The sequence below is a fragment of the Microcaecilia unicolor genome, chromosome 1 (assembly GCF_901765095.1).
Source record: "Microcaecilia unicolor chromosome 1, aMicUni1.1, whole genome shotgun sequence".
In the NCBI taxonomy this organism is placed as follows: Eukaryota; Metazoa; Chordata; class Amphibia; order Gymnophiona; family Siphonopidae; genus Microcaecilia; species Microcaecilia unicolor.
The window spans coordinates 563,739,871-563,753,066 of record NC_044031.1 but is presented as its reverse complement, the minus strand read 5'-3'; the positions used below and the strand labels follow the sequence as shown (position 1 = coordinate 563,753,066).

The 13,196-nt window shown below is 42.8% G+C and overlaps 1 protein-coding gene across 1 annotated transcript in view; it reads left to right on the top strand.

Annotated features, from left to right (window-relative positions):
* SYBU (syntabulin) overlaps positions 1-12,221 on the top strand; it is a 109,863-nt gene extending 97,642 nt beyond the window's left edge. The window contains exon 8 of the mRNA XM_030218227.1: positions 10,790-12,221. Within this exon, the coding sequence (XP_030074087.1) occupies positions 10,790-11,918 (1,129 nt within the window). The 3' untranslated portion in view covers positions 11,919-12,221. The remainder of the gene's footprint in view (positions 1-10,789) is intronic.
* Positions 12,222-13,196: the final 975 nt, after the last annotated feature.

Below are 13,196 nucleotides of genomic sequence, written 5' to 3'. Positions count from 1 at the left end.
GTGCCTGCTTTTACAGTGGAACTGGATGTGAAGCGTCTGTTCACGTTTTCCAGAAATACTAGGACTAGGGTGCATGCGATGAAACTACAGTGTAATAAATTTAAAACAAATCGGAGAATATGTTTCTTCACCCAACGCGTAATTAAACTCTGGAATTCGTTGCCGGAGAACGTGGTGAAGGCGGTTAGCTTGGCAGAGTTTAAAAAGGGGTTAGACGGTTTCCTAAAGGACAAGTCCATAAACCACTACTAAATGGACTTGGGAAAAATCCACAATTCCAGGAATAACATGTATAGAATGTTTGTACGTTTGGGAAGCTTGCCAGGTGCCCTTGGCCTGGATTGGCCGCTGTCGTGGACAGGATGCTGGGCTCGATGGACCCTTGGTCTTTTCCCAGTGTGGCATTACTTATGTACTTCTGTAATGGCACGCACTTGTGGGATAGTTCATAAATGCAAGGGAGGCATATACGTGAGTGGGACATGGGCAGGGCTCCCACTTACATGTGTAACAGAGAATTCTGTCAGTTATGTGCATCCCTGCCGCATTTACACAACCACAGTTATGCCAGGACTTTGGCTGGTGTAACTCTGGGTGTCTTAGTGCTGAGCTACACTGATACTGTTATAGAAAAGACTCTCAGCACATGGCATCAAATAACCTAAGTGGAGGTGCATCTAATTTTGTGCTCAGCATGCAAAATTGCAATCGGAGGTTATAAAATACCTAGTTACGCACATAACTTAATTGTTAAATTATGCGCTAATTGACAATCATTAATTGGCTATAACGAGTTAATTGGCACTAATTTGTGTTTACATTCATAACTGCACCTATTATATACTAGTAAAAAAGGCCCGTTTCTGACACAAATGAAAGGGGCGCTAGCAAGGTTTTCCTCAGATTGTGTATGTTTGAGAGAGTGTATGTGAGAATGACTGTGTGTGAGAGAGAGAGTGAATGTGCGAGTGTGTGTGAGAGAGAGAGAGAGTGGGTGCGAGCGTGTCTGTGAGAGAGAGAGTGTGTGTGTGAGAATGATAGTGTGTGCAAATGCGTATGTGAGACACAGTGTGTGAGAGAGAGAGTGTGTTTCACACAGATACAGTGTGTACGAGAGTGTGTGTGAGATACAGACTCTCTGTGAGACTGAGTGTATGAGACCAAGAGAGTGTGTGAGTGACTGTGTGACACATAGAGAATGAATGTGATACAGTGTGAGACATAGAGTGTGTGAGAGACAGTGTGTGAGAGTGAGTGAGAGAGAGAAAGACATTGACTGTGAGAGTGAGAGAGAGAGAGAGTGTGTTTGTGACAGAGATACCTCCCCCCCCCTCTCTGGTGTCAGGCCCCCCCCCCCCCCCTCTCTCTCTGGTGTCTGAGCGTTACTGTGCAGGATGCTGAGCTCTGGCTGTGCAGGACGCTGAGCTCTGGCTGTGCTTCAAGGAACTGACCAATCCTATTTAATAGAATGCACCTCCAGCATTCTGAAGCCGAGAAACCTTGTGTGGTTGGTCACTTCTGCTTGTGACAAACCCGGAAGTACGTGGTGTCAATTCTGAAGATGGATACAGAGAGCAGGAATGCCTCAGCCATGCTGTCAGCTTCAGAATGTTGGAGGTGCGTTTTATTATATAGGATTCTTAGCCTGTAATTCCTTTAGCGTGTAACTGCTAGGGGTGTTGTGGAAGGGGCATAAGATTCTTGAAAAAGCTGAGAGGGCTGAACTTAGGACCCAGAGTGATGAATTTGATTGGAAACTGGTTGACTGACAGGCAACAGAGGGTGGTGGTAAATGGAATTTGCTCAGAGGAAAGGAAGGTGAGTAGTGGGGTGCCTCAGGGTATTGTGGCTGATTCTGTTAAATATATTTGTGAGAGACATTGCTGAAGGATTAGAAGGAAAGTTTGTCTTTTTGCGGATGACACAAAGATAACCAATAAAGTGGATACCCCAGAGAGAGTAGAAACCATAAGAAGAGATCTCCAAAAAATAGAAAAATCTTCAAAGGTCTAGCAGGTAAACTTTAATGCGAAGAAGTGCAGAAATCCAAAGGAGAAGTATGAGATAGGAGGAGAGAGAGATTGATAAGCTCGGCTCAGGAGCGGGACCTTAGGATGATGTGACAAGGTGGTGGCCACAGCCAGAAGGATGCTAGAAGAAAGAAGGTGTTAATACCCCTGTACAAATCACCGGTGAGGCCTTACTTAAGAGTATTGTGTTCAGTTTTGGAGGCTGCATCTTGCTAAGGACGTAAAAAGACTTGAAGCAGTTCAGAGAAAAGCGACGAAAATGGTATTTATTTATTTGTTACATTTGTATCCCACATTTTCCCACCTATTTGCAATGTGGCTTACATAGTACCATAGAGGCAATCGCCAGTCCAGTAAAGAAACAAATACAGGTGGTATTATGGTTGAGTAAGGAACATGTTTCAGTTACAATGGGAATCAAGGACAGGAAAGATTATTTAGTGTCCGGTACAAGGGTTTGGGGTTTGCGCCACAAAACATATGAGAGACTTGATGACCTGAAGATGTACACCAGACGGGGTGATGTGATACAGACATCCAAATATTTGAAAGGTTTTAATATTCAAACAAACCTTTTCCAGAGGAGGGAAGATGGTAGAAGTAAAGAATATGAGTTTAGATTGGGGGAGGGGGGCTGACTCAGGAATAATGCCAAGAAGTACTTTTTCATGGAGAGGGGTTTAGATACTTGGAATGCCCTCCCATGGGAGGTGGGAGAAATGAAAACAGTAACAGAATTCAAAAGTGGGTGGGATAAACACAAAGGAATCCGTATGGAATGCATGGAACCAAACAAGCTTAGCAGTGATTAGATGCAACACCAGTAATTGAGAAACAAAGCTAGTGCTGGGCAGACTTCTATAGTCTGTGCCCTGATCATGGCTGGACAGATTCAACTTTACTAGTTGGAGAACAAGACCAGTGCCAGGCAGACTTCTACAGTCTGTGCCCTAATCGTGGCTGCACAGATAGGCCAGTGCCGGGCAGACTTCTACTGTGTGTACCTCGATCATGGCTGGAGAGATTTGGATGGGCTGGAGTGGCTTTGATGACAGCTTCAGCAGCGGAGAATAAGGCTATAATGAGTCAATTTGACACTAATTTGCGTTTACATGCATAACTGCACCTATTATTATATATCCTTAGCCTGTAATTCTTTTATCGTGCCTTGAAAATATAAGGACAAATCAAGATCAAGTATATGTATGTAGTTTCACATCATACCTTATGCTATGAGTTTATCTTGTTGGGCAAACTGGATGGTGTGATAAGGAAGAGGCTGTCCTACCCTGGTTGGGCCCCTAGGGGGCGCGGACCCCCTAAAATGTCCAGGGAGAAGGGCTGGGTGAGTTGCTGAAGGGAGCCAGAAAGGGGAGGTATAGCTGGAGGTCGCTAGGACCGGGGAGAGTCCTGGAAGGTAGAAACAGGTGCAGCAGGTTATGGGCTGGGTCCTGTTTGGTCATTAACCACTTAATACCCCACCAGAGGGTGAGGGGGAAAGAAGAGCTGGCAGCTGAGGAAGAGGGCTGGTAACTGAAGCAGTGGGATCCCCAGGAGAAGTACTGGCTGAGCCCTGTGGCCTGGTGGTGAAAAGACTGTGTCTAGAACAGTGAAGAGGTACTGTGTGTCCCAGATGAAAAGGCTGTGTCTAGAACAGTGAAGAGGTACTGGGTGTCCCAGATGAAAAGACTGTGTGTCTAGAGCTGTGTGCTACAAGGAGGGACTGTGTGTCCAGGGACTGAGTTAGTACTGTTGCTGAGCCCAAAGGCCTGTGGGAGAGGGCTCAGGGGGAAGAAATCCATGGATATTGAACTGTGCAAGAAGAAATGTTTAAAAGGGAAGATTGCACTGAGTAGAAAGAAATGAAATGTTTAAGCTGGAAGAACTGTTTAAGCTTGGGAAAGTGTTTTAAGCTAAAAGAAGAAATGGTTAATCTGGAAGAACGGTTTAAGCTTGTGAAAGTGTTTTAAGCTAAAAGAAGTGTGCCCCAGAGGCTGGAATAAAGATGTGTTTGAAAATAGCCTGATTGGCGAGACCTGACTCTGCTGACTATGTTTGCCTTTTGAGAAGCAGGTCACCCTGAGCAGAAAAGGGTAGTAGATTAATTTGCATAAAATCTGCATACGGAGAACCAGCTCACCCTGAGTGAAAGAGGGGTCTGGGATCCTGAGGTGGGAGCTTCATCATCACAATAGCCTCATCATTTTCACAATGGACCGTTCAGTTCTTTATCTGCTGTCATCTACTATGTTACTATGAGCAGGTCATGGGCGTGCCCAGCACTTACATGTGCAGGTTGTAGAATACTAGCAGTCACGTGCCTAACTGATAGCAGTTAGGTACGAGCATTTATACCAGCCATTGAGCTAGCGTATGCGTTCACCCCGAAAGTGAGGCGTGTAACTTAGGATTTACACTAGTATTCTGTAACAGCAGTAACGCGAGTAATTGCCATTATAGAGTTTGTGCTTAGCGCACACTCTTAAGCAGTGTGGTTTTTTCTAGCAAAAAAGGTGCCAGTACTCAAATGCAAGGTCATCCTTTACTGGTGGATGATCACTGTGGGACCTACCCCACAATAGCCAGGCCCCCTGCAACCAATCACAAAACCTATGATAAGGCAGAATTGGTGTATAGAGCCTGAGCTCTTTCATTAAAATCTAGGGTCGCTGGGTCAATTTTAGCAGATAATGGAAAAGATGCCGGTACTCAGTACCCCCAAGTACCCCCTCAAAAAAAGCCTTGCTCTTAAGAGAGTTAACTTTAAGCAACCTTTAGAGAATTACCCCATCCTATATAATAATTTGCACCTCCAACGTTCCATGTCTGGCTGCCTGGGTTTGTAACATCTCCTGACGTTAGCCAGCCTCCAGCGTTCCATTCCCCCTCACTGTCCCGCCCTCGCGTCAAGACGTAATGACGTCAGAGGGCGAAACAGTGAGAGGGAAGGGAACGCTGGAGGCGCGGTGACGTCAGGAGGGATGTTACGAACGGAAGCCAGCGCCAGCCAGCCAGAGAACGTTCAGGTACAAATCGAGGGGAGGAGAGAATCGCAGGACATCGAGGGGAGGAAGGCAGGGCAGAGGAGAATTGATGGACATGGATGGGATGGGAGGACAGTAGAGGAAAGAATCGCAGGACACGGATGGGAGGGCAGGGAAGAGGAGAATCGCTGGACATGGAGGGGAGGAAAAAATTGCTGGACATGGAGGGGAAGGCAGGGGAGAGAGAAAAAAAAGTTTACATGACAGCCTTCCTAGAGCCCGCTTTATTGTTGAGGAAACGGGCATGGTTCCACTAGTATTGTATAATTCTGAGTTTCCACTCTGAGCATCTTGGCTTCCTGTTTGCTTTGTCCTTGGCACTACCGGAGCCACTTCCAGCTTAGTCTGGTACAGCACATATATCTGCTGTTCTTTTGCAAATGCTGATCTCATGCAGCCTATAAATTTGCAACGTGGTCAAGTTTGTCTCACTGCAGTATAATTGCAGACCTGAAGCTTTTACAGACGGTGTCTAGGCAAAGCAGAATATCATTATCTTCCCACAAGCAGTAATTCAGCTGACATTATTTCAGTTTATCAAATGATTATAACATAAATAAGGTAAAGAGGTTTAAGGTAGAGCAGCCATTCTGAAACAACTTGCTGTTAGAGATACTAGTGTTGCCTTTAAAATGGAACATTAATCCTTCCGGTTTGATTAGGGTCCTAAACATTTTTATGACCCCCATGTGGGGTTATGTGACAGGTTTGATAATCAGCCCTCCATAGCACTATAGTTTTCTCAAATGGCTAAGAAAAGTCCTTCCTCAGCTCTTGACTCATATTTTGTCTTAACCAAAAAAGGAATAGAGTGTTGTTTCTTTCTACCATTATTGAAACTGGTGTGGTCCGATGGCTCAGTATACATGCTAGTTATAAAGGAGGAAAAATCCCCTCCCCAAAACTGATAGGAGGAATCTCCCTCCCCACCTTTCACCCACCAGTGCAAGAAGTTTTAAATTCCTCATTTGTTAAACAAATACAGAGCAAGTAGAACAGCAGAATGTGAAGGTATGGTCCTGCTGTATCAAAATTCAAGTTTATTTAAGGTTTGCTACTCCATCCATCGAGAACATGTCTGTGCGGCTTACAGACTAAAATGTAAAGCATGAAATAGTGAAGTATTAGAGGTGAATGGAAAGAAGGGGAGGGGGAGGAACTACAATTTTAAAAGGACAGGAGATGAGGAAATACAGAGGGAAGGGATATTGACTGATCTGTTTTGTCTGACATTCTCACATCTATGGACTCTGCAGTTAAGCAAGGGTTAAGCAAAAGCATCGTTAAAAAGGAAGGTTTTAAGTTCTGATTTAAAAGATTGGAGGGATGTGTGGTGTCGAAGGGATAAAGGTAACTTATTCCAATGTTCGGGGCCTTGGACTGAAAGCATTGCTTTCCTAGTGTGTGACTTGGAATGATGGAACAATCAAAAGGTTATGGGATGCTGATTGTAAGGTTCTAGATTTTGAATAGGGGACAAGCATGCTTGAAAGATATTCTGGTTCTCCTGATTGATTGATTGATTGATTGATTGTTTATAGACTAGTAATAAAAGTTTGTAGATAATATGGTGGGACAGGGGGAGGCAGTGGGCTGATTTCGAAAGTGGGATGACATGGTTATATTTCTTTTTACCAGTAGTGAGTTTGATAGTAGTATTTTGGACTGTCTGTAGGCGTTTAAGGTCTGTTGTTTGGAGGCCAAGATATAAGAAATTACAATAGTCAAGCTTATTGATGATAAAGGAATGGGTAAAAACATTTAGTGCTGGTGGTGGGTCCAGAAAAGAGCGCATTGAGTGAATCTGGCAGACTCTAGAGGAAATTGGATAGTCATTGGATAGGAGGTAGTGTTCTCTTGTGGGCGAAAATAAGGGGGATGGGACGACGTCCCTATGAGGAAAGGCTAAAACGGCTAGGGCTCTTCAGCTTGGAGAAAAGACGGCTGAGGGGGAGATATGATAGAGGTCTATAAAATAATGAGTGGAGTGGAACGGGTAGACGTGAATCACTTATTTACTGTTTCCAAAAGTACCAAGACTAGGGGGCACGCAATGAAGCTACAAAGTAGTAAATTTTAAAACAAATGTGAGAAAATATTTCTTCACTCAACATGTAATTAAACTCTGGAATTCTTTGCCAGAGAATGTAGTAAAAGCAGTTAGCTTTGTGGGGTTTAAAGAAGGTTTGGATAGCTTCTTAAAAGAAAAGTCTATAAGCCGTTATTAAAATGGAGTTAGGGAAAATCCACTGCTTATTTCTAGGATAAGCAGCATAAAATGTATTGTACTATTTTGGGATCTTGCCAGGTACTTGTAATGTGGATTGGCCACTGTTGGAAACAGGATGCTGGACTTGATGGACCTTCGGTCTGTCACAGTATGGCAATACTTATGTACTTATATGCACGCTGTTAGTTTTGAGTATTGGATGGTAAAAGGGTTTGAGCATTCCTGGTGCATGACCAACTATGATCAGGCCCTTCCTGACCCCCCCCCCCCCCCCCCTCAACCTTTAAAAACTCCTTGTGGTCCAGTGCACCCCGACCCCACTCAAAACCTTTAACCCTTTTCTGGTGATGCAGCGGATACACCACACATCCCCTCCCCCAACAAAAAGAATCCCTGGTGGTCTAATGACCCCCCTCCCCTCCACATACCTTGTAAGAGTTGGAGCGGGAGGGCAGGAGCAATGCCTGCTTCCCCCGCCTCTGTGCCCACCCTTCTCAAAAGGGTCAGCCCAGCCCATGTCTGGTGCATCCTAGGATGCACTAGGATGAGCTAAGCACCATATAAGGAATTTGTTTCTCTTGTATAGTTCTTAGCCCCTCCCAGTGCATTCCAGGATGTACTAAGAGGGATTAGGCATTGCTCCTGCCTCCAACTCTACAAGGTATGGAGAGGGGAAAGGTGAGGGTTACCATAGACTTTTTGGAGTTGCAGGGGGGGAGGGGGCTCGAGAGGGGGACCACCAGGGATACCATGCAAAACTTTACAACAGCTCCAGACCTGCTGTTAAGTTTTGCACATTAAAGGTAGGTGCTCAATGCATGGAAATGTCTGTGTATCAGTCGTAATTCTCATTTTTAATACTGATAAGCTGCTTGTAATATATTTGCAAAGGGTTATCGGTAGCTGCTGCGAGGAACAGTAAAAGGGACGCAGAACCCCTTTATGCATTAGATTCTAAATAACTTTCGCTTTAGACTGGCTACAATCAGTCAAGAGCAAACGTTGCAAGCATGGTAAACTTTGTGCATTGGGCCCCTGGTTTCCAGTTCTTTGGGACCTGTAAATGGGGGGGAAAAGAATGAGTTGGGAGCTTGCCCAGCCCTGTTCATTTTGAGGGGAGGAAATTTTTGATGAACTGAAGCATCCAGTCTTTGGTAGTCAAAGCCTGGATGTTGATGTGGGGGTATATTGCAGAGGTACTAATTATTTTTTATTTTTTTATTACATTTGTACCCCGCGCTTTCCCACTCATGGCAGGCTCAATGCGGCTTACATGGGGCAATGGAGGGTTAAGTGACTTGCCCAGGGTCACAAGGAGCTGCCTGTGCCTGAAGTGGGAATTGAACTCAGTTCCCCAGGACCAAAGTCCACCACCCTAACCACTAGGCCACTCCTCCACAGCAATATTCCATAGTATATAAAGGTGGCTGAGGCTCTCTTCACTTCTAGGAAGAAGTCCACCATAAGAACTTTTGGTTATAGGTGGAGGATGTTTTCAATCTTGCATGAGGGCAAGGTCCTAGATCCTTTCTCATGTTCCACAGAAAAAGAACTTGAATCTCTTCTACATTTTCAGTCAAAGCAGAATGAAAGTATGGAAAAAAATCTCATGGAAAAGTAAAACTAAAGGAAAGGAGAGCAAGCCTGAAGAGAAAGAAAGAGTTAGCCACACAGATGGAAACTCGATAAGTGAAAAAAGAAAAAAAAAAGATTGACATGTAGTATAGTAGTTCTGTGAGAATAATGTACATTTTATTAAATAGAAAGTAGAAGTTCTGTCTGTCCGTACAGTGTTTTCATCAGGTAACTTAACTGTTCAAAGTTGTAAATAGTTTTAAAATGTTTTAATTGCAAAATGACTATATTGTCATTGACTAGTGTTTCAGTATTACAGGGTTTTTTTTTTTTAAACTACTGTTGTGTGTATCTTATTTGTAATGTTGTACACAGGGCCATGTAATATATTTTGCCTTTTAGAAAGGACTTAATGTAGCTCAGAAGGTGGCCTGAGATTGTCAGAAGAATGATAACCCGAGTCCTGTTCATTATATACCAACTGTAGTGCCTCCTTAGAATGACTGTTTGTTTACAATTATGTTGAATTCTAAAGGCTGACCGAATTTTGTCCTCGGCACTACAACTGGCCTGAAATTTGCATTTGGCCATATTTTGGTTTCAGACAAAAATGGTTCATTTTTTGGGTAAAATGGAAATTTTTTTTTTTTTTTTTTTTGCTGTGTCCCATGGCTGTCCTCCCCCCCCCCCCCCCCCCCCCCAGAATTGAAAGAGCTCTCATGTTCTCCCTTCACCTACCCCCACCCCTGAACAAAAAAGAAAACCCCTTTCCAAACCCACCTTTAGCCCCCCCCCCCCCCCCCCCCCGTACTTTACTGCCCTGGTTTGAGGCAGAATCCCCACTCAATTTTGTCTATGCTATCCCCAAAGTCAAAATTGCCACTGGATGTTGTGGCAGCCATTTTGAGATTGGAGCCTGCCCAGGCAGGAGGAATCAACAGTTGCTCCTACCTGTGCTGGCTTCAATCCCAAAATGGCTGCCGCAGCCTCCAGCAACAGTCTCACGAGACTGCCACTGGAAGTTGTGGCAGCCTCGACTAGCCACTAGACCACCATGGTGGTACGGTAGGCTCAGAGCGAGAGCCTTCAGGTGGGTTTGGGAGGGAGCTACTTCTGTTCAGGGAAGAGGACAGGGAGGGAGGAAGTGGAAACTCCTTCAATTCGGAGGAGGAGGCGCCGGTGGAGGAGAAAGGGAGGGAGTAGGGGCTGTTGCCAGTTGGGGGTGGGCCTGATCCTGCAATTTCAGCTACAGAATTGGTTTTGGCCGAAACAAACACATAAAATAAACCAGTTTTAGTCACTCTCTGTTGAGTGCTTTTGTTCTTATGCATATGGGGCTAGATTCTGTTTATGATGCCTAAATGAAAATCGGTGCAAAAAATGCGCCAAACATTAAGCATGGTTTATAGAAATATGTCTAAATTTAGGCATAGTTTATAGAATATGCCCAGCACTCGTTTCCTTTGACTATATTTAGTCATAGCCATTTACACCAACTAAAGCCTGGTTTAAATGTCAACGCCTAAGTTATGTGCAGAACAGACATATTCTATAACGCACTAAATTCTAGGAATGCCCATGACCTGCCCATACCCCTCCTTTGGCCACACCCCATTTTCAGATATGGATCTTAGAATTTATGTGCATCAGTTTATCGAATATGCTTAAAGTTGTGCATGTAGATTCTAATTAACACCAATTAGTGGCAGTAATTGCTTGTTAAGTGGCAATTATCAGCACTGATTGGCATGTTAAGCCAATTAAGTTGCGTGCACAAAAACGGAATATGACTAGTTCTGTGCACGCAACTTAGGTAGCACTATATAGAATTTGGGGAATAGTATCTAATCTTAACTTGACATAAAGAGAAAATGAGTAGACTGTTTTACTGTGGTTGTTTTTTAATACAGGGAAACAGAAATAGAAGAACTAAAATCTCAGTTGGCCCGTATGAGAGATGACTGGATTGAGGAGGAGTGTCATCGTGTTGAAGCGCAGCTGGCACTGAAAGAAGCAAGGAAGGAGATCAAGCAACTCAAACAAGTTATTGAAACCATGAAAAGTAGCTTGGCTGAGAAAGATAAAGGGATTCAGAAGTATTTTGTAGACATTAATATTCAAAACAAGAAATTGGAATCTCTTCTACAGAGTATGGAATTGGCTCAGAATGGTATTTTGAGGGACGAACAGCGTCTGGACTATTTGTGTGGATCCTCTGAAAGCACACTATATGGAAAAATGTCAGAAGAACTAGTTATGGAAGACCAAGCTGCAGAGGAAATGGCCGATAGTGGCCTCTTAATCAATGATGACATGGCGAATGGAACAGATTTATTTGACGATATCATGGCAACCACAAATGAATCTGGAAACTTGGCTCTAATTCATTCTGATCCTGTGCTCTTAAAATACGAAAGAAAGACAATTGAGAAGGTTCCAGATGAAAAATTGACAGATACTCCTGGAGAAGAAATACTTTTAATAGAACAAGCCATTCAGACGGATGTGGTCCCATACAGTTCAGACGTTGAGAAGCTCATCCTCAAGATTTTCAAATCCCATGATAATTTTCTAGGTGCATCATCTGGCTTTTGGGTATCTAGTGGAGTTCATGTGGAATGCTTTACTGAATCTACACCTGCACTGCTGTTAGATTTAACTCCAAATGATCCAAACTCTGCCATACTTTACTCTCCATCGGCATCTTCCTGCACAGAGATTGACCCCAGAGGGAATGAAAATCGTGCAATGAAGGAACTTGATTTTGAAATCTCCTCTAATGAAAAATTCAGGGATGATATCAAGATCGCACATGCAGGCTCAGTAACGAGATATTGGAGCAACAGTTTTCTTGTCGATCTTTTAGCCGTAGCAGCGCCCATTGTGCCAACTGTCATGTGGGCATTCAGTACCCAGCGAGGAGCAATTGATCCAGTCTATAACATTGGCACTATGCTTCGTGGCTGCTGCCTCATGACTTTGCATTCTCTTCGTCGCATATCCTTTAATTTCAACATGAAAGCCCAAACTCTCCATTAAAAAGTACCCTGCCTTTTGTTCTGAAGTTTGCATTTCAGACTAAAACTTAAAAGCACTTAAAGGTTAATTAAAGAAATAAACAGTTGAAGTTTATTTTTTTTTGTTTACACCAAATATTTAATTTGCACTATGTTTAGTTGAAGACCAGCTCTCCAAAATTCAACAAACAAAATCATTTTAATGTGATGTGCTGAAGTGTTCTAAATAAATGAATTATATAAATTTATTGAAAAAAAATGTAAACTTTATATTTCTGATTTGAGTTGCCACTTCTTACACCAATACATTTTAAACAAAAAAAAAGATTACATTTATAAGAGTTCAAGTCCTGCATTTGTGCTATTGCTTGGTGATGTTCTCAGATGTTTGAGCACTCGTTTTAACTGTACAAATGCATTCGTGTTTAAAAGTTAATAGCTTTTTAAAATAGTTGTTTCATTATGATATTAAATAATGTATGATTACAGTGACTATGTAAATGTATAGTGATGTAAAGCAGTTCTAAATTCTAAAGGCTGTGATCCAACACAAAAACCTTTAACCATTTTTGATGTTTTAATACATATAGTGGTTGATTTTCAAAAGGTTTAGCCAGCTACCTTTGGGAATTAGCTGCTGCAACTCTGAATTTTAGACATTCCTCTCCTCTAACCAACTAAGCGGGGGAGTTATCAATATGGGCTACTGTGAAGATCTGTTTTAACACTAACTCGTGCTATTTAGTGCACTGAGACCTAGTTACTGAAAACTGGAGTTGATGGGCTATATGACATGTTATTTTACTATGTTGATAACACATCTTAACAGTTGGGAAGGTGGAGGTTTTTTTTTTTTACTGTTAACCCCTGTTATTTGTAACTAGGTCTCATTGCATAAGATGGGAACTGTGGTAACAGCAAAAGTTAGCAATAAAATAATGTCTTAATGGTGGCCCACATTGATAACTGTGCCCCTAAATTTACCATCCTAGATTTACAAAGTAGGCAGATTTAGCTGGGCAAAAAAGGGGATGCTTTAGAAGTGTTGGTGGAGTGTTCTTATCGCTTAGGGGGCCTTTTTACTAAAGCTTAGCATGCACTAAGCATAGGTATAAAATAGGACATGCAGCATTTAACGCACGTTAAGCTTTGTAAAACGGCCCCCTTAGCAGAGCACTGATAAAGTCTAGCTGCTGAATGCAAGACACTAAAATAGACATCCTAAATCTTGCCAGCCTAAAATGAAACTAAAATTATCTCACTTGTTTAATGTAAAATGAGTTTATCTTGTTGGGCAGAC